The sequence below is a fragment of the Leopardus geoffroyi genome, chromosome A1 (genome assembly GCF_018350155.1).
Source record: "Leopardus geoffroyi isolate Oge1 chromosome A1, O.geoffroyi_Oge1_pat1.0, whole genome shotgun sequence".
Classification (NCBI taxonomy): Eukaryota; Metazoa; Chordata; class Mammalia; order Carnivora; family Felidae; genus Leopardus; species Leopardus geoffroyi.
In genome coordinates this window covers 173,254,901-173,276,529 of record NC_059326.1, presented here as the reverse complement: position 1 = coordinate 173,276,529, position 21,629 = coordinate 173,254,901, and the positions used below count along the sequence as shown (strand labels likewise).

General features: G+C 43.6%; 1 protein-coding gene across 8 annotated transcripts in view; it reads left to right on the top strand.

Annotated features, from left to right (window-relative positions):
- ZNF346 (zinc finger protein 346) overlaps positions 1 to 14,691 on the top strand; it is a 30,642-nt gene extending 15,951 nt beyond the window's left edge. For 2 of the 8 annotated variants that reach the window (XM_045447464.1, XM_045447437.1), the window contains 3 exons: positions 3,756 to 3,989; positions 10,727 to 10,820; positions 13,262 to 14,691. In XM_045447464.1, coding sequence (XP_045303420.1) covers positions 3,756 to 3,989; positions 10,727 to 10,820; positions 13,262 to 13,349 — 416 coding nt within the window. In that variant the 3' untranslated portion in view covers positions 13,350 to 14,691. Of the gene's footprint in view, positions 1 to 3,755; positions 3,990 to 9,632; positions 9,724 to 10,726; positions 10,821 to 11,449 lie in introns of all 8 variants that reach the window. The other 6 variants (XM_045447448.1, XM_045447475.1, XM_045447474.1 and 3 more) reach the window with 4 other exon arrangements.
- Positions 14,692 to 21,629: the final 6,938 nt, after the last annotated feature.

Genomic DNA, 21,629 nt, shown 5'->3' with positions numbered 1-21,629 from the left:
CCATTATTACCATGTGTTCCAAGTTGAAAGCTAAATCCTTGTCTTTTTCGTGTGCTCAGGTTATGCCCTGTTCTCTTTAATCCTCAAAGCTGCCTGCTCTCCTCAAGACAGGGACTTGCTTTTCAAAGCTGAATACTTGAGTGCTGCCACTACTGCCCAGCAAGCCATGTTTGCAACTGCCATGAATTCATTCCAGTGCGTTGACTTCTAAAATAGTCCCCTTTATCTTGTCACCACTGTTGCTCAACCCTCGCTTTCATCTCATTAACTCCTGACTTTCTGGGATTTTTAACCTCCACTAACAGCAGTTAGTCAAGAGTGAAAGTTCTTTGATTTTTATGTCTTTTTTTTTTTTTTTTTTTTTTTTTTTTTTTTTGTAATTTTTGCTTCTTTATCTTGGACCAGGAAGTAGACTGACTATACTATTTATTTTTTTATTTTTATTTTTTTTAATTTTTTTTTCAACGTTTTTATTTATTTTTGGGACACAGAGAGACAGAGCATGAACGGGGGAGGGGCAGAGAGAGAGGGAGACACAGAATCAGAAACAGGCTCCAGGCTCCGAGCCATCAGCCCAGAGCCTGACGTGGGGCTCGAACTCACGGACCGCGAGATCGTGACCTGGCTGAAGTCGGACGCTCAACCGACTGCGCCACCCAGGCGCCCCTGACTATACTATTTATAATACTTATTCTTTTTTATAATACTGTATCATGAAAACAAGACAACAATGTTTTAGAAGACTTTGAAGATAAGGTGAAAAATTACTCATAATTATACCCTCTTAATACACCCAAATCTGGTTATTCATGCTATGAAACAACAGAATATGGACTTTGAAGCCACAGACATGCAGGTTTAAATCTTGATGCTGCTATTTACTATCTATATGACTTAACTTCTTTGTGCCTAAGTTTCCTCACCTGTAAGATGTTAATAATACTATCTATAGGTTGTGAGGATGAAATGTATTTAAGGAATCTAGGACATAATAGATGCTTAGTAAATGACAGCTGCTATCATTAGTATTATCACTGTCATTAAGATAGCCCACAAGTGGAATCCCCTTATAAAATGAAGTATTTGGTGAGGCATCTACCACCTGGAGCATGTCATTGGCCTTGCTTATGGTTTGTTCATCATTAAGTTATACTAGTACTAATTGCTTTTGTTTGAAGTCGGTGTTGGGGGGTGCCTGTCTGGCTCAGTCAGTGGAACATACAACTCTTGATCTTGTGGTCATGAGTTCGAGCCCCATGCTGTGTGTAGAGATTACTAAAAAAAAATAAAACTTAAAAAAAATAATAAAGTCAGTGTTGGTACCATTCATGGTACCAAAAAGATTAAAACATTAGGCCAAGAGAAAATAGCTTAAGAACAAAAACTTTATAAGGTTATTTGTCTTTATATGGATTGATCTTTTCTATAAATGGGAAAATTCCTTGGTATATGCCAGATCCCAAAGATTCCATACTTAAGAGGTTATTTTCCGTATTCATTTTCAGCCTTTGCCACGTACAGATATGCTTTTATATGGTTGTAATCATAGTGCATGTACTGTTTGTATCCTGCTTTTACTTTTCATTGAATTTTGTAGTTTAAGCACATTTCTATGTTTTTACATGAGTTTATAACTATATTTATGAAGTTAAACATGTTTCTAATGTGAAAGTAATAGAAGCATGTTGTAGAAAATATGGAAAATACAGATATATGAAAAGAAAAAGTACACATAATTTTGCCATTCAGAGGTAACCACTGTTAATATTTTGGAGTATTGTTTTTCCTATAATCTTTTGTTATGTGTATGTGTGTATATCTGTGTGTATAGTTTTATGTATGTACAGATTAAATCCATATATACGTGCATATAAACATAGAATACTTTAAATAACCTTATATTTATAAAAATGATGCATACTCATTATGAATAATTCTAGCTGAAATGATGCAAAAAAGTACAAAGAAGAAAGTAAAATATCCCCCAAATCCTACCACAGAGAAACACTGTTAATATATTAGTGACATTTCAAAATGCTACTACCCACATATGATTGTGCATATATCTTTTAACAATGATAAGATCATATTGTGTGTAATTTTCTTTAATACTCTTTCTGTTTAATATAACATTTGTATTTCCCCATGTTATTAAAAACTTTTTCATAAACATTTTAATGACTTTATAATATCCTATCATAACACCATTCCTCTAATGTTGAACATTTTCCCCCTCCCCTTTTTTGATATTTATAAATAACAGTACAGCAAACATCCCTGTAGAAAACTCTTTCCATATTTCAAGCTATTTCCTGAGAGAAGACTCCCATAGTTATTTTTTGGATGTCCGTGAAGCGGTTCCTCCAACTTAACCGTTCACCTCTGATGCTTCAGTATCTTTTAAAGAATGGCCTTTTATGTCTTTTTTTTTTTTTTTTTTTTGCCTTTTATGTTTTAACGACCATTATTATCTCTTTTCTGATGTCAGAAGTCTATATTCATTATAGAAAAGTTGGATATTACTGAAAAGCACCCTTTTACTCTATGCTTTTGGCCTTTTTTCCATGCATCACCAGTATGTTTTTTCGTTTGTTTTACAAAATTGAAGACATAAGAAACAGATTTCTGTATAACCTGCTTTCTTTTTAATGTAACACCACATATTGAATGTTTTCTCATATTATCAAATATTCTACAACATGTGCATTACTTTTCAAGCAACTTGCTGAGCAAGCATCTGAGCCATCTGTCTGAGTGCTGCTGAGCCCCACTCCTCTTCCACCATTGGTGGGGGGTCTAGGCCACATTTTTAAAACAGTGATTACTGGGTTGACACCTTTCTAGCCACATGGACTCATTCGTGAGTCTTGGCATCCACTTTATAAAGCAGCTGTGTGGCCTGCCAGGAGTATCAGGACATTTGTTGACCCACAGGGGACTCATAACACACTCTGATTACCTGAATTCATTGACCAGAACCAAGGATGTTTTCTGAAGGTAAAAGCATGGACTATAGCCCTCCCTCAGGTTTCCCTACCACACTCTGGCAGCCTGGCATAGCGAAGAGGGCATAGTCTTTAGGGTCACGCAGATGGATTCACTCACTACCAGGGTAATCTTGGGCAAGTCACTTTACCCATCTGAGCCTTGATTTTTCTCTATAATGTGGTAAGATGATATTTATCTCATGGGGTAGTTCTGAGGACCAAAGGAGGAAATATATGTACAAAGCATGTAACTTAACGTCAGTATCATCCTCTCTTTCTCCTACTCAGCCTAGAAGACAGTGTAACCCAAAAGGCCTCCTAGTACGGTTACCTTTTCTAAATGACTCTCCCAATCCTCAGGCTCTCAATTACTACATCTGTGCATTGGCTCCCAGTTTTTTGTCCCACTTGCTGTGAAGCTCTGGGGAATTCTGAGGGATAAAAGAACTAGAAACATGTACATTTCTAGACTGTTATAATTTGACAACTGGATAGCAGAAGTGCAGAACCTCCTCAGAATATGAGGAAATCAGGATTCATATGCCCAAAGTAGTGAAAACTGCTGACCAAAGTAGCTGGTCTTTGAGCTCTCCCAAATCTTGCCAGTTTTCCCAATTAGATAAGACTTTCACTGTGTGATTCACACAGGCAGTGCTACATCTGCAAGTGTGACTAGTGACCCAGCCTTTCTTTCCATTCAGCATACTCGAAAGCTTGGCACCTTCTGGGTCTTTTTTCATTGTTTCTGTTTGAACTCTCTCACCGCAGCTCTGTCGAAACGCCTTACAAACCCTTTCCTTGTGGCCTCCACCTTAGCCTTGCACCAGAATAGAGAAATGATAGACCCAGACAAGTTCTGCAGCCTCTGCCATGCGACTTTCAACGACCCTGTCATGGCTCAACAACATTATGTGGGCAAGAAACACAGGAAACAGGAAACCAAGCTCAAACTCATGGCACACTATGGGCGGCTGGCCGACCCTGCTGTCACTGACTCATCAGGTAAGGGGGCCCAGCTCACACCAAGAGCTGGATCAGGGCTTGAGGACTAGAGTTCTCCAGACTACCAATGCTGTCTTTTCCTCCTTACATCTCCCCTCGCAGGCATTGCACCCTCAAATGCCTGCAGAAACCAGATAGGAAATAAAAATAAGTAAATGAGCATGACCAGCTGAAGAGTGCATGCCTCTCCTAGCCAGCTCCAGTTAGTTATTACCATATCTTTCAGTTTTTCAAGGAATCTAGAAAGTCAGATTTGTTTAAGAATTCCCCTCATTTTTGAGGCACCTGAATGGCTCAGTCAGTTAAGTGTCTGACTTTGGCTCAGGCTATGATCTCATAGTTCGTGAGTTCAAGCCCCACGTTGGGCTCTGTGCTAACAGAGCCTAGAGCCTGCTTCGGAATCTGTGTCTCTCTGTCTCTCTCTTTGCCCCTCCTCTACTTACATTCTGTCTGTCTGTCTCTCTCTCAAAAATAAATAAACATTAAAAAATTTTTTGAAAAAAAAGAATTTCCCTAATGTTTAGGGGGCCTGGCTGGCTCAGTCGGTAGAGTATGCAACTCTTGGTCTCAGGACTGTGAGTTGAAATCCCATGTCGGATGTAGAGATTACTTAAAAATAATCTTAAAAAAAAAATAGAATTCCTCTCCATTTTAAATGTGCTACTAAATTTAAAAAATGTTAAACCGTGTATGAGCCAAATCTGTCTGCAAGCCAGATTTGGGCCAAGGGCCACCAGTTTGCAACCTCTGATTTAAGCTCCCTGTCATCCACATTCCTTGTGTGAAGGCCCTCAGCAGCCTCTGCCAGATATTAGAGTGTCCTCAGGGCCCCTCGCTTCTCAGCAGTTGAGGCCTGCCCATACCCCACTCTGACTCAGAATATTAGCTTTTACCCTGACTTCTAGATGCCAGTCAACATCACAGGAGTAAGTATTCATGAAGAGTTAAGAGCCCTTCCCATCACATTAACTTCTCAGGGCTTATAATAAGAGTGGAGGAGGGGAGATTATTATTTTCTCTTTCATTCAGTCAGTAAATATTTATTGAGTACCTACTGTGTACCCTCTTTGGGATACAGTGGTGACCAAGACTGACACAGTGCCTGTCTCATGGAGCCTACATTCGTATGAGTCCTCAGGGTTTCCACTCAGGCCATGGAGATGCAGCACCAGTCAACACTTGAGGTCCCCATGGCATCCAAGTACAAACAACTTGGCCTCAGGGAACCTGCTACTTGGAGTCATCTGTGCTCTTGCCACAGTCTTAGAAAGGTGAACACCCAGATACTGTAGATGTTCCAGACCACATATGGGCAAGGGAGATCATGCCTCTCTATCAATCCCCAAACCCAAAGCAGCCTTACAACACAGGTTGTCCTTGAGCAATACTGACACAGATGAGATGGGTGCAAAATAGTGGCTATGAAATAAGGGAAGGTCCCTTTAGCAGGGTGCCAAGGAGTGCTCTTCCAATGCCACTGAAGGACCCTGCTTTATAAACCTCTTCAAAATTAAGTGCTTGGTGTTCCCATATGCAGGCAGTGCCTTCCTCTTTAACAGGATCAGCCCCATATGCTGAGAAATATGGGAACTTCAGAACCAAGCTCCTCAGAACCCTCTGTGACACCCTCCTATTTTGGCCTGAGACTGATAGGGACAACACAGTATCCAGCTGGCATGACCCAGGGTTCTCTTGCAGCTGACTCTTCTTTGCTCCAGCTCTTGGCCATCTTTATTTGGCCCTGCTCTGGTCATATCCTCATTCTCTCTTGTCCACTAGCAGGACTCAGGCACTGCCATGTTTAATTTTTTTTTTTTTTAATGTTTATTTATTTTTGAGAGAGAGAGAGAGAGCATGAATGCGTGAGGGGCAGAGAGAGAGGAGGACAAAGAATCTGAAGCAGGCTCCAGGCCCCATGCTGTCAGCACAGAGTCCAATGAGGGGCTCAAACCCACCAACCGCGAGATCATGACCTGAGCTGAAGTCCAAAGCTTAACCGACTGAGCCACCCAGGCCCCTCCCCTTTTTTTTAATGTTTGGCACTGCCATATTTTAGGCTGCTTGTCTTAACTTGTACCCGTTCTATTCTTTTTATTTTTTAAGTTTATTTATTTTGAGAGAAAGAAAGTATGAGTGGGAAAGGGGCAGAGAGAAAGGGAGAGAGACAATCCCAAGCAGGCCCTGCACTGTCAGCATGGAGCCCAATGCGAGGCTTGAACCCACGAACCGGATCATGACCTGAGCGGAAGTCTGATGCAAGTCAGATGCTTTAACCGACTGAGCCACCCAGGCACTCCCCCATTCTATACTTTTATCTCAAGCCAAAGTCTCCTTCCTATATCTACTCCTCCCTTTGCCTAAGGCTGATTACCAAACTTAATCCTAGAACTGTATCCTGGATGCTTTTTTCTTGCTTAAGGCATCTGACTGCTTTACAGATCAGCCACAATTTTTCATGAAAACCTAGGCAGGGGGCAGGGGCATCACACGCCTTTTGATATTAATATATACATTATAATTTAATTCCCACAGCATTCCTAAAAATAGGTATGATTTTCGCATTTTACAGATAAAGAAGTTGAGACTCAGAGTAACTTGCTCAAGGTCATAGAGCTGATAGGACCTGATATTGATAAGTGAGAACATCAATATGTGTCTGTAGCTCTGTCTGGCTCCAAAACTTACACTCCTTCCTCCTGCCTCCAGCTCTGAGTGTACTTGGCAGGAGGCTTTCCAACTGTAGGACATCAGAGGCATTGAACTCATTTTGACCCCCTTCTTACCCACAGAGGTGGAATGTTGACCTAGGATATGCAGGCAGTGACTTCAGCTAACAGGGATTCCACCGTAGCAAAGGTTTTAGGTTTGTTAGCAGCTTGACTTTTCCCTGCTGGCCTCTGTTGAAGCTTGTTCATTCATTCATTCAATCAGTCATCCTATACTTACCTGTGGCTGTTACAGTCCAGACCTTAGGCTAGGTACTCTCACATGTAATTGCCAGATTTAATCCTCACAGCAGCTCTGCTGTGCAAGTTTGATTGTCCCCATTTTACAAATGAGGTCATTAGGATCAGAAAGATGAGGTGATTTTTCCTGGGTCCCACACTAGGCAGCACCTGAGCCACATTGAAATTTGGGTTAAATTCTATAGTGGGTCCAGAGAATAGTTTCCATGGGGCTCCTGTCAGAGTGTCTCATGACAAGTATGGGTCAAATGTGAGATGATCCAGAGTGTCCAGATCTCTTCCCCAAGGGGAAGATGCAGCGTCTACCAAGCAGATCAAAGACTTGAAATTTGCTTTATATTCCTGGCTCACATTTCTCTCATTTATCCAAGAATGCTAAAACTAAAGCCTGCATATCATTCAGGCAGCCAAATCCTTCCAACTGTCAGAGCATTCAACACTCACCCCAGGTTACTGGAATCCTCCTCTGCTTTACCCCATCACTTTCTTTCCCTGCTTAGGGCCTTGCCTCCTACATAGAACAGGGCTGCTTTCTCTGCCCCATGCTGATCCCCCGAGTCTCTTCAACTATGTTTAGGACAGATTTTCAGGTCTTGTTAAGTTCATATATAGTCAAAGAGTGCCTGAATGGCTCAGTCAGTATCCAACTCTTGATTTTAGGTCATGATCCCAGGGTCATGGGATCAAGCCCTGTGTTGGAGCATGGAGCCTGCTTAAGATTTTCTCTCTCTCTCTCTCTCTCTCTCTCTTTCTCTCTTTCTCTCTGTCTTTCTCTCTCTCTCCCTTTCTGTCTCTCTCTCCCTCTCCCTTTCTCCCTTTCTCCCTTTCTCCCTCTCTCCCTCTCTCCCTCTCTCCCTCTCCCCCCCTCCCCCCCTCCCCCGCTCAGGCACGCACTCATTCACGCGCACTCTCTCTCTCAAAACAAAAAATCATATATAGTCAAGAAATATTTGCTAAGTGCTTTCCTAATATTTGTCAGGCATTGTATATATGTTAGTAAACAAGACAGGTGTTGTCCATGTTCTCATGAAGCTTAGAGTTTAGTATAAAAGACAGGAATTGAGCAAATAACTGCAAGTGTGACAAGCTTTAGAAAAGGAAACAAATGGGACACATGGCTGACTCAGTTGGCAGAGCACACAGTTCTTGATCTCAGGGTTGTAAGTTCAAGCCCCATGTTAGGTGTAGAAACTACTTAAAAATAAAATCTTTAAAAAAAAAAAAAAAAGGAAAGGAAACAAATGGGACAACTTAAATTGGAACAGGGATCAGTGAAGGTTTCCCAGAGTGAAAGGAGGATAATGTGGGGCAAAACAATCCTGGGGAGATGACGGAGCATCCAGTCCTGGTATTGTTGGTCATGTTAAGGATTTGGGCCTTTAACCTAAAAGCATTGGGAAGCCAATGACAATTTAAGCATTATTAGATCATTCTGCTTACAAAGTGGAGAATGGTTTGGAAAAGGGAGGAAGAGGAGTGGGGAGACCCCAGCAATGACGGTATTGTAGTAATTCATACTAGAGAGGATGGGAGCTTGGACTAAGTAAGGTAGCAGTGGAGGAGACAGAAGTAGATGGATTCAAGAGCTATGTAGGAAGTAGAATTGTCAGGATTTAGGGGCGTCTGGGTGGCTCAGTTAAACATCCAACTCTTGATTTCAGCTCGGATCATGATGTCACAGTTTGTAAGATTGAGCCCTACATCCAGCTCCATGCTGTCAGTGTGGAGCCTGCTGCGGATTCTCTCTCCCCCACTCTCTCTCTGCACCCTTGCTCGCACTCTCCCTCTCTCACTCAAAATAAATCAATGAACTTAAAAAAGAAAAAAGAATTATCTGGATTTGGCCATCAAATGTGGGAGGTGAGGGGGGCCTGGCTGGGTCAGCCTTCAGAGCGTGCAATTCTTGATCTCAGGATTGTGAGTTCAAGCCCTACATTGGGTGTAGAGATGACATAAAAATAAGATCTTTACCAAAAAAAAAAAACCAAAAACAAAAACAAAAAAACAAAATGTGGGAGGTGAAGGAGAGGGAATAGTTGAAGATGATAACCAGATTTAGTCTTAAGCAATTAGGTTGGATAGCCAGGTTTTGTCAGCTTGGAGTTAAGATGCCCATGAGATATCCAAGTAGGCAGTTGGATATATAGGTCTAGAACTCAAATGAGAGGTCTGGGTTAGAGATATTGCCATTTTGGTAAGTCAGTAATTGTTAAATATTAGTGGTTTCATATATTTTAGGTGGTAATGAAAATCAGCAGAATGAATGAAACCCCTAGAGAGTTTAGAAAGAGAAGAGCTGAGGGTCTAAGATTAAGCCTTCTGCAAATGCTGGCCATAAATGTCTAAAATGGACCTGAATTCTGATTGCAGTAATATTCCCCTTAAATGCTCTAAAGGGGTGTGTCTTCCAGGAAATACCTGAAGATACAAAGGAACATCGGCTAGCTAATTGGAGTAGAGGAGATCATTGGTGTTCTCAGCTACAGCTGCCATAGAAGGCTGGTTAAAAGATACTCTCCACCTCTTTGCCAGACTGATGCATGGAGCCCATAAGAGTGAAAAAATACTAGTAATAAGAGCTCACATTTGTTGAGCACTTACTATGTGTCAAATGCTTTTATTTAAATCATTACAGTAACTTTATGAGGTTGATACTAATATTAACCTCATTTTATAGGTAAGGAACCTGAGTCTCAGAGAAGCCCCACTTTTACAAATGAGGAAACCAAATCTCAGAGAGGTTAAGTAACTGGCCTGTGGTCCTACAGGTAAGAAATGATAGAGCTGGGATTTGAGCCTAGGTGATCTCACTCCAGAGCTGTGAAACTTCAGGGTGGCAGATGGTTAGAAGAGTGTCAGAACCAGAGGGCTCTTGAAGTCATGTGTACAGCTGCCTTTCTTGTACAGCTAACATCTGTCATGCTAGAATAAGTACAGCCTTTGTGGTCAGCCAAGCCTGAGTTTGCCACTTACTAACACTGTGTTCTTAGACATGTGACTTTGCCTTATTTTCCTTTATAAAATAATGATAATGATTTTCCCAGGAAAATCATTATGAGGGCCAAGCAAAATTATATAGCGTGCATGGCCTATATCAGGTACTTGGTTAATGATACTGGCTTTTATTATAAGTATTATGGTTATAAGTTATGGTATAATTGACTTACAGTTGAGAAAAGCTGAGGATCAGGAAGGGGAAGGGGTTTAGTCAAGATCACATGAAGGCAGAGCCAGGAGTCCAGCTCCATATCTTGGCCATGTGGACAAAGGCCACTTTGTCATTGGATCAGCCCTGGTAGTAAGAGTGTCTGTGAGCCCCAAGATAGAAAGACTAGATTAATTTTCATAGCAGGCATTCTCATTAATTACTGTTATTGCAAGCCTAGGGAGAGTGGCAGTTTCCCAGAGATCTCTCAGTGAAGGGCATCCTTAATGAGGCCACTTAGCACAGTCCAGGTAAAAAGATACACCAAATGTCACCTCTTTGTTCTGTCAATCTTTTATTTACTCAACAGACAGCTACTGTAGACCAGGTTCGATTCTGGGACTTGGGGGTACAGAGGGGAGTGAGGAGGTTCCCAACCCCAGAAAGCACATAGGCACACAGCCAGTGTCCCCTGAGCATTGAGGCCTCTGGGATTCTCATCAGGGCCAACCACCTAATCTCACCCCACCATCCATCCTCAGAAGGGCATTTACTGTCAAAAGCAGCAGTCCCCAGGTCCCTTGTTCCTGGATAACTAAGTATCTTGACTTTTATGTGTGTTTCAGCTGGGAAGGGTTACCCCTGCAAGACGTGTAAGATAGTGCTGAACTCCATAGAACAGTATCAAGCTCATGTCAGCGGCTTCAAACACAAGAACCAGTGAGTAATCTTCCTTTGAAATTCAAGAGTCTGCTACAAGAACTCAAGGCTTCTAAATCAAAACAAAGCCAGGTACTACTTTGCTAAAATGGAATCCTGGCAGCCTTTTCTCAGTCAACAGAAAATCAATCAGTTAACAAAAGTGTCTCCTCTGTAAGTTTTTCCTCCCATCAGCTTCTCCGCAGCCTTTGGACCTGCCACTGAAGGTTTGAGTAGAGAAACTTAAGACACTTTCCTTGGCGGTCTCCTAAAAGTACTTAGATTTCCTGCCCTATAGCAGTCTGACTAGGGAAGCTTCCCTCAAGCCTGTCACTGGCCTAAGAACCTAGTCTCTACTGCCATCAGTTCTATGGCAAAAGCTCCCTCTCCAGGTTATTACCAAATATGACCAGATTTGTTCATTCATTGATCAAATATTTATTGAACACCCTCTGGGTGGTGGCCAAAACAGATCCAGTCCCTGCTCTTGTGACCTTACATTCTGATGGGAGGAGACAAACAATAAATGAGTAAACAACTAATAACTACAAATTCTGATAAGTGCTTTGAAGGGAAGAGGTAAACACAGTCATCTGTTCATGATAACCTTGAAAATGACTAACACTCTTTGAACCCCTGTTCTGTTGCAGGGCATATGCCAAGCAAATCCTCTCAGGTAATCCACACAACAACCCTAGGAAGAAGGTATTATTATTATAGACAGAGGCAACCACCATTCAAGTGATACTATGAGACAGAGCCTATAATTCAAACTGAGTCTTGTCTGGCTCACAGCATGCTTTTCTAGGGCATCATGCTAACAAGGAGGTTATGGCACCGTGTGATATGAGGAGGCTAGGGCCTGGTAAGGGGAGGGCTTATGCAGTTCTGTCTCTTCCTCTCAGAAGGGAACTGGGTAGTGTGGACGTGTGCTACAACATAACTTTCTGAGATGAGAATATACTCATTTTATAGATAAGGAAATTGAGTTTCAGGCAACCAAGTCTAATAAACTGATTTATTTGACTTAAATGGTAGGTTCTGCATTGTTCACAGAGCTGAATTAACTAAAGGTGGTAGAAACACAAAATATTAGTCAAAATGTCCTTGGTCCTCTCCACTCTGACTGAAGTTTCCCCTCCCACATTGCAGCAGATCTGAGGACTTTTGAGGCTTCTTTTAGATATGGACTTGAGACAAGCCTGCACAGTCCAGCCTGGGGCTCACTCCCATTTCAGCACATCTCCCTTGCAGCTTGACTGGTGGCAGTTTCAGCATACAACCTGGAGACAACCAGAGCCTGGGGGTACCCAGTCTTGAAAATGCTAGTATTTACTCTTTTCTTTCTATATTTTCAGCTATGTGACTTTGGGTGAGTCAGTAAACTTCTCTGAGCCTCCACTTCCTCTTCTGTAAGATTATAGCTACTATTTGTTGAACACCTAAGTTAATTTCATTTAATTCACAGTAGCAGCTCTGAATTAAGACACACACACACACACCCCTTTACGACCTGAGGAAACCCAATGTCAGGTAGGTTAAGTGACTTGCCCAAGCCACTTAGTTACTTGGAGTTAGACCCAGAATTCAAACCTTTTGATTCCAAAGTACATTTATTTTGCTCTGCCATCGCATATGGGGCTCATTATCCTCACCTTATGGGATGACCTGAGAGTTAGAGATAAAGTATGTGAAATGCTGGTAACCAGAAAAGGGAACTATTAGAGGTAAGCTTTCATTCATTCAACAAATATTTATTGAGTACCTACTATGTGCCAGGTCCTATATGGAGCACTAGGGCTATAGTAGGAACCAGGATCAATGCTGTTTCCTGATTTTTTTTGGATCCCCATCTAGTGGTAGAAGCAGATCCTAAACAAATCCATAAACAAATAAGACAATATCAGTTATTACTAGGTACGCAGAAAGTGGGATAGAGTGACTGGAGAGCCACTTTTGACTCAGTGTGAGGGAAAGAATGATCAGTCTGTACTATCCAGGTCATATAGGGCCCTATAGGCAGAATAAATGGTTTGGTAGTGGAGAGATGTGGGCTGCTGTCCTGAACCTGCCACACTTTTAAAAAGCTTAAGGGTGGAGGGATGGTCAACAACAACAACATAATTATTTAATTTTAAAAATTAAAAAAAAAAAAAAACAGAAAACAACAATAAAAAGCCTACTGGGGTCAGGTGACTTAGACTTTCTGAACTTTAGTTTCCTTATATACAAAACAGGGGTACTATCCCCGCCTTGTAGAATTGCCATGAAGATTAAATAGGATGCTAGAAGCAAAGCACCCAGCATTGTGCCTAGCATGCAGTGACCCTCAGTAAAGGAGACCTGGTCACCTTATTACTCCAAGGCCCTGGAAGAGCTGTACTATCTTTAGAAAATTACCTGGAGCACCATCATAACCACCACAAACTGACCCTGTGTGTTTATTCCTTCTCAAACTACAGGTCACCAAAAACAATGGCATCACCCCTGGGCCAGATTCCAGTGCAAAGGCAGCCCATTCAGAAAGACTCAGCCACCTTGGAAGACTAGAGGTGTTTCTGTCCAGCACCCCAGGTTGAACCAGCCGTGAGCCAGCTTCCCGTGACCATGGTCAGCCCTTGGCTCCCTCTTCCTCCTTTCTTATACCTGGAGAACACATAGGCCTTAGGCAGGAGTGGGCCACAGATAGCCTCTGATTGGTCCAGGCTAATCCACCCCTGCTCTTCCCCTTTGGAATGGGCCCTCTAGGTCAGGACAAGGGAAGGGGGTGGATCTTGAAAGGACTTGGGGCCTCACAGAATAGTAGTTTGGAGGATGGCCTTTCCCCTTCCCCAGCCTCTTTGGGCCATATGTCATGAGCCCCAGGCCTGTCTTTCCTTTGCAGGTCATTTTTGAACCAGTCTCTGCAGCTAAAGAACTGAGCTGTCCCTGGGCTCCAGGCAGCTCCAGTGAAACCTGGAGCTTTCACACCAGAGTTCTGCCTAGGTAGGAAAGGGCAGATGGAAGTGGCTGCCCTATAGGAGCTTGGAGCTAACATGACACACTCCCTTTCCCCAAAAAGTGCAGGCTTTCCTGAGCCTGAGACCAGATGCTGGCCAGTTACACAGTTTTCTGCCCACTGTGAAGTCTCCTCCTGGAGCAATGACACAGTCCTGGCAGAGCAGTGCTGTCCTTCTGCCTCTTCTCCACAGTTCCTGAATGGTGCTAAGGATATGCATCAGCTGGGGAAAAGCTAGAGCTGGAGGAGGCCTCGGTATCCAGTGGGATTATGAAAGCTCTAAGAGGGGGGCCTTTTCCCCTCCCCCATCAGAGAGGTGCTCTGACCCAGGGTCATGTGGGAAAGCCCCCACATGCAAGTTTTCTTGATGATTCTGTGCCCTTAAAAGGTGAACTATCTCATGCCAGCCAGCTCAAAGGTCCATTGCTGCTCCTTGGCTCTACTAGCCCTCTCCTCCTCATGTAGGAGACCACCTGTCCAGGTTGCTGTGGTGCTAGCCCTCTTCCATTATCCACCAGGAGATTCCTGGGTACCAGGGAAAGAAAGGAGAGCCAGTGCAGGTTTCTGCAGTGAGGAAACAGGTGTTCCCCAGGCCCCAAACCTAGATATCTCCAACTCTGCTGTCTTTTACGGCCTGGGATTTCACTGGGAGTGGATATTTCCTTGTAGCTTTCAAGCGGGAATTCCAAGGAGTGTCACCATCATAGGCCCCCCTTCATTGAGTCAAAGAAGCCCCTAGCTGCTCTCGTGGCCTCTCCCCCCCGCCCCCCCCCCCATTGCCTATCCCTTTGCCTGTGAAATGCCTTTATGTATTGTGTATGGGTGTGTGTGTGCGCGTGCTTATGCTCTGTCTCTTGGTCACTGAAGCATCTAAATAAAGAATTTCTCCCATGAGCCAGACTGCAACTTAACAAACCTGGGATTTGGGGCCATATTACCGCTGGATCTAGTATGTGTGTCTTGACCCCTCACCCTCAACCCTCTCATACTCCCAGGGCTCTAAATACTGATCTAAGAAGGTGGGACAAAGATAAACTTTCAATTATTTGGCAACCTGTGGGAGACTTCCCAGGTGCCCTAAACTTAATACAATGTCATCCACTTATCCATCTCCCCCTGTCACAGAGGGTCTCATGGAGGTCGTTAGAAGGTTTAAGATGAGAATCTACTTTGTTTGAGAGGATCATTTGGCTGTTAGGTGGAGAAGGAATGCAGGGGAGCAGGATAAGAGATAGATAAGGAAGCCAAAATGGAGGTTGTGTCCAGTCTGGCTCTCTCCAGGCTAATGCCTTCAGGACAGAGACCTAACCTTTTTCATCTCAACTTCTGTAATGTGGAGTGGTGTGTCATGAAGTGTTTGTTGAATGAATGAATGAGTATGAGGAAAGATGGCCTTTTCCCTCACAGCACTTACTCAGCACTAGGTTTGTTCCATGGACTTACAGGCCTGGAGATTCTTGCAGGAAGCTTTTCTATGACCCAGAAATGAGCTAGGGAAGGAGTGAGTGTGATGGCCTCAGGAGCCTTTTGTCCAACCTTAGTTTCAGACAGCCAGACCTGAGGAAGGTTCCCAGGCAGCCTCAGCTCCCATTCTTCACTCAGCAAGCCTTTCTTGGGTACCTGCTCTTGACCAGCTGGGAAAGGCCCTACGTGGCCCCCATGGTGGGTTCTCAGCTCTCAGCTTCCAAAGCCCAGCCTGTCTCAGCAATTTCCCTGCAATCCTTCTAATGTATCCAGGATGTCCGAATCAGCCTCATCTATCACGCAAGGAAATGAAGGGCAGAAGGGTGGGTGGGCTGCTGTATCATGAACTTTGGCCTGCAAGACCTTAGTCTGGATTCAGGAGTCCCTGTTAGCCGCGTGCCCAGCCCTTTCGGCAAGAGGGCACAGGGATGAACAGTTTCTTGCTCTTGGGAAGCTCACATACTTGTTAAAGATCATTATGGCAATGGTCAGAGTGTCCTACAGAGCCCAGCAAGAATGCCCAGGATAAAGGTCTTAACTCACCTCAGGGTATGAAAAAGCTGGAGAAGTTGGGAAACTTGCATTTGATCTGCATAACAGCCTTTTGAGCTAGGTAATGATACTCCATTTTATAGAAAAGGGTCAAAGTGATGTACTATTTTATCCAAGGTCCTGGCACTAAGAAGCAACAAAATGGAGAGTAGAATCCAGTTCTCTAGATTCCTCGTCCAGAACCCTTTCCAAAAAGGACCAGAATCCTTCTGATATAACCCCTGGGCCTGCTTCACCTACCATCTGACAGGGCCATGGGCTCATAGAGCAAGCAGCCACAAAAGATTGGACAAGGGTCAGTGGTTATTTTTTATTCCAAGCTCCCCCATATTTCTCATAATTTTACCCAAGATTCCAAGTTTATTAGACTCCAGTTTATAACTGTAAGAAACTGATGGGATGCCTGAGTGGCTCAGTTGGCTAAGTGTCCGACTTCGGCTTAGGTCATGATCTCACAGTTCGTGAGTTCGAGCCCCAAGTCCAGCTCTGTGCTGACAGCTCAGAACCTGGAGCCTGCTTCGGATTCTGTGTCTCTCCCTCTTTCTGCCCATCCCCTGCTCGTACTCTGTCTCTCTCTCAAAAATAAACATTAAAATATACTGAAATCAAAGTGGTTAGCTAAAAAAGGAAATTTATTGATTCACCTAATGAAAAATTTCAGTACAGGGATGGCTGTTCTGACACACTGTCATCAGGAAGAATTTAATTTCACTCTGCTTTCCTCTGTGTGGCCTCTTTCTCAGGCCAACTGTCTCCAGAAGGTAGCAAGATGGCCACTGGCAGCTCCAGGCTTGTCTCCTGATGGAGAGGCAAGATTGGAAAGATCATCTTTTCCTACTAGTTCCAACAGAAAAATTCTGGGATTCATTCATTAACCAGCTTGGCCCTGTTCCAGTTCTTAATCACTGCGACTAGGCCCCTGATTTGGGGACTGAGAAAGAGTGAGCTACACCTAAACCACATTGACTGAAACAGAAAAGAGGAAAGTGTGGGGCTCCTTTCAGACTAAGGGAGGAGAATGGATGTGGGTAGGCAAAAATAACTTGTCAGCCATACCCAGAAGTTGTCTGTATTTGAAATATCACTTTTTCCCTAACTTATTGAGATCTATTTAGTAACGTGCTCCAGTTTTTAGAGCACAATTTGATGAATCCTTACATGTATGTGTACATCTGGGTGGTCACCCTCCAGATCAAGATACAGAACATTGCCAGCTCCCCAGAAGTTTCCTTTGTTTCCCTTCCTAGTTATTATCTCCCAGAAGTAAACACTATTTTCACCTCTATCCCCCTAGATTAGTTTTGCTTGCTCTTGAATTCTATAAAAATGGAATCACATCCTCTTTTGCTCAATATTATGTCTGTGAGATTCATCCATGTTTGTGTGTGTATGTGTCAGAAGTTTTTTTTTTTTTCATGCTCTGTAGTAGTAGTCCGTTATATGAATACACCACAATTTAGCCATTCTGTTGATGGACAATTGGGTTACTTCTAGTTTTGAACTATTATAAATAAAGCTCTTCTGAAAAATTTTGTATGTGTCATTTGGTGTGCATGTGCACACATATATCCAGGAGTAGAATCACTGCATTATAGGATAGGTGTATGTTTCATTTGTCTAGATACTACCAAATGGTTTTCCACAGTGGTTCTACCAACTTACCAGCATTTGGTATTGTCAGTCTTTCTAATTTTGGACATTCTGGTAGCACATGGGAATTTGAACCCAAGGGTTCATATTGACTTCATATCAGAGCTCCTCTTACTCTAAGCATTCCTGAGATCAGGTTTGAATTTCTCTAGCCTGGAATGGTCTCTGATGTCAGTGCCCAGGACCCACAATACACAATCCAGCAGGTAAACATCAGAGGGAGCTCCTGCTCATGGCTCTGGTGGCTAAGGAAGGTCTCATGGCGGGAGAGGCAGTCTAGTGTACAGCAAAAAAAAAAAAACAGGCTCTGGAACCAGGCAGCTGCAGTTCAGATCTTAGCTCTGTGGGGCTGTGTGATCTTGATGAGCTAACCTGTACTTAAGGGTGAAACACTAGTACCTACCGTATGGGTTATTGTGGGGATGAAAAGAATAGATACATATGAAACAATTACAGTACCTGACATATGGTAGATACTATGTAAATGACGACTGCTGCTCCTTCTATTATTGGCCTGAAGTAATCTCTGGGTCTTCCTGGGGAGGTGAGTCTGGAGGCAGATGGCATCTGACACAGAGTCCTGTATTAAGTCTCAATGAGTTATGAAATGCCAGAAACCTAATTCAATCTGATGAGAGGAGGGGGGCAACATGCTGGCCAGAGGTGGTTCTTCCCTGGGCTCCAGCAAGAAGCCACCTTTCACTGCTAGGGAACCTCATCCCAGGAACCTCAGAGGCACCTCAGGTTCTGCAGCCAATGACACCTGAGGAGAATTATGCATGTAAAGCTCTTAGCCCTGAGCTGGATGAAAAGCAGGTGTTGGGATGTAATAACCCATAAGTGCAGACAGAGCTATGTTTGTAGACATACAGCAGCCGTGAAGTGTGTCACAGGGGACACTACTCTGGGATTCAGGGTTCTTGGGTGTTGGTCTTGCACCCTGCCACCAGCTTCATGTGACCTGAAGCCTCCTATTTTCTGTCTGGCTCAGAAGTTGTAAGAAATCACAGTTCGAGCCCAAGTACTACAGAGGCAGTGATGGGCAGCTAGGGGTTCTTCCCAAAGCAAGTAACAAAGAAACCCTTCACCAAAGCCTCTACCAGATGAGCTGTTCCCATCCCTATCCAGACCTTCTGATCAGCCATCATTAGTGTCAAATAGAATAGGAAAAAACAATTTCTCCTGACCATCTGTCCACCTAACAACCTCACCTACTCTGCCCCATGCAAGTCCACATTACAGAAAGGGCAGGCATATCCCTGTTCTGGCACTCGCAGGCTCACTGTCCGCAAATTCTGCTTCATCTGCCCAGGGGCTCACAAGAAACCTTAGAGGGTTCTGTAAATGGGTCAATGCTACAGCGCGGTGACCCTGATGGCCACTAGGTGGAGAACGCTCCTTTTTTTTTTTTTTACTGGGCAAAGTAGACCTGCACCAGGACCTTACTATTTTTTTTTTAATGTTTATTTATTTTTGAGACAGAGAGAGACAGAGCATGAACGGGGGAGGGTCAGAGAGAGGGAGACACAGAATGTGAAACAGGCTCCAGGCTCTGAGCTGTCAGCACAGAGCCCGACGCGGGGCTCGAACTCACGGACCCGGAGATCATGACCTGAGCCGAAGTCGGCCGCTTTACCGACTGAGCCACCCAGGCGCCCCAAGGACCTTACTATTTGAATACTGAAGAGAATAGGATGACTTCTGAGCTCCTGTATTTGATATTTCATTTAGCCCTCAAGACAACCTGAAAAAGGCTTGATTTCACAGCAGAAATTCAGAGGTAAAACCTTGCAGAGCTTACACAACCAAGAAGTAATCATGGAGGGATTTGACCCCCATGTTCCCAAGTCTTTGTTAGCACACCTCTACTTCCAAAGGCCATCTTGCCCTTCCCTCAGAACATTTCCTTCCAGAGGACACTGTTTGAAGACTAATTTAGTCAGCTGCTTGGGAGAACACCTGATGTTGGCCCTACTCATCAGCCTTTCTTTCACTCTTTTACCTTGGGTAACATCTCTCTTCCATTCTTCTATCCTGTGGTTCTGAGAGACTGACCCCAGTCCCTAGTTCCAGGGATGAACTTGTGACCCAAGCCTGGGCAATCAGAATAATTCTGGAGCTGTTAGTAGTCATCTTTGTCACTACATAAAGACAATCTGTGTGAAAATTAAATCATCACAGGAGAAAACAGCTGAGAGTTGGGAAGAGACTGGTTTCTGATGAACACCTGGATCTAATGAGGCCTGAAGCTAATACTCTCAGGACTTTTTAGTTACCAGTCAATACTCTTTTTCTTTAAGTCAACTTAAGTTGGATTTCTATCATAACCAGGAGTACTATTTCCCCCCACCCCAGGAGTACTAATACATGTTTCAGCTTCTTCATCAACCCAGTGACCTCCACTTACCTAAGAAGATATATATGCCACCAGCATAAACAACCTCAGAAGAGACTAGCCAGAGAACTGCCAAACTGAGCTCACCTAATCCACAGAATTTTGACAAATAGTAAATGTTTCAAATCACTATGTGTGGGAATGGTTTATTTTGCAGAAAGGCTTCCAGAATCACACCTAGTAACCATACCTTGTTTTGGTCTCCTGGTATCTATTTACCTTTCTTCTTCCTTGAGGAATCCCACCCTCAGCTGATGTGCTCTGGCTCGAGATGACCTCCACCCCCCTGGCTTCTGCTAGAACAATTGGGAAAGAGTTGCTAAATGGGAAGGTTTTGAGCGCAGAGCTGTTGGTTAGCCGCCTTTGTTACTTCTTGGGAAGCACCTGCCACAGAATGGAGCCAGAGGAAAGAAAGAAAAAGAGAGTCTTGGTCTAGCTGTTCCTAAAGCCTGATCCACCTCTGGACTTTAAAATTGCATAAGCCAGGGGCACCTGGTTGACCCAATTGGTTAAGCGTCCAACTCTTGATATCAGTTCAGGTCATGATCTCACGATTCATGAATTCAAGCCCCACATAGGGCTCTGCGCGGACAGCACGGAGCCTGCTTAGGATTTTCTCTTTCTTGTTCGCTCTCTGCCCCTCCCCCACTCATGCTCGCTCTCTCTCAAAATAAATAAACCAACATTTTTAAATTGCTTAAGTCAATAAACTCACTATTTTTTGTAAGTCCATTTGAGTTGGGATATCTTACTTGCACCTGAATGAAAATATTCCTTGAAAGTCAGGAAATTTAATAGAGGCTGAGCAGTGCCTGGCAGAGGGCTATTAAGATAGGACAGAGGTCCCTAGAGAGGTGGGAAGGGAAATTTATTTTTCCTTAGCCCCCACTGTATGCTAGAACCCTGGAATGAGACACAGTTTCATGTCATAGAGGACCTCATTCCAACTGTGATAAAATGCTGCAAAGGAAAATGCCAATGTAGACGAAGCATAAAATAGAAGGACTGAGCCTAAGCTGGGGGCAGGGCAGGGCAGGTGACATGCAAGCTGAAACTTGAAGGCTGAATAGGAATTAGTCCATGGGTAAGTAGAGAGAGGTGGGGAGAGGATGTTCCAGGTAGAGGGAACAGCATTTGCTAAGGCCCTATGGCAAGATGATGCCTAGCACCTTGAAAGAGGGAGAATATGTCACCAGATAAGAAAGACTGGGGAAGCCAGGTCCCTCAGGGTGTATCAAGATTTTCAGCTGAAAGCAAAAGAAACAAACTCTAGCAAATTTAAGTTCACAGAGCTACCAAAAACACTAAAGAATGAGGCGTGGGCTATAAGACCAGCATCCTGCCTGTGTCACATCACAGAATGGAAGGACAGGACCATGGAGGAAGGACACCATTATCTCTACCAACACTAAAATGCTAGACTCTGCTGTCTATGCCACTAGCCCAGCCAATCCAGATACTGATCAAGAAATCACCACCCTGTGCCCAAGAGCTCAGGGCTTGTTACCACAGCCCCCACCAGAGAACATTCCTCTTGGGCCTTCCAAGCCCTATACCTGGGCATCACTGGCTCTCTGGAATGGATGTTATGAATTTGCAGAACTTAGGCCTCAGCTGGAAGAGAAACTGGGGGAATAGCTAACATTTTCAGCTTCTATTGTGAAAGGTGAATGCTGCCACATGAAATGGGGGTATTCCCCAAACCCAGAAAAGGGTTCATATGACAAACATGAACAAACAAACAAAAGGGTTCATATCCCTCTACAGGTTG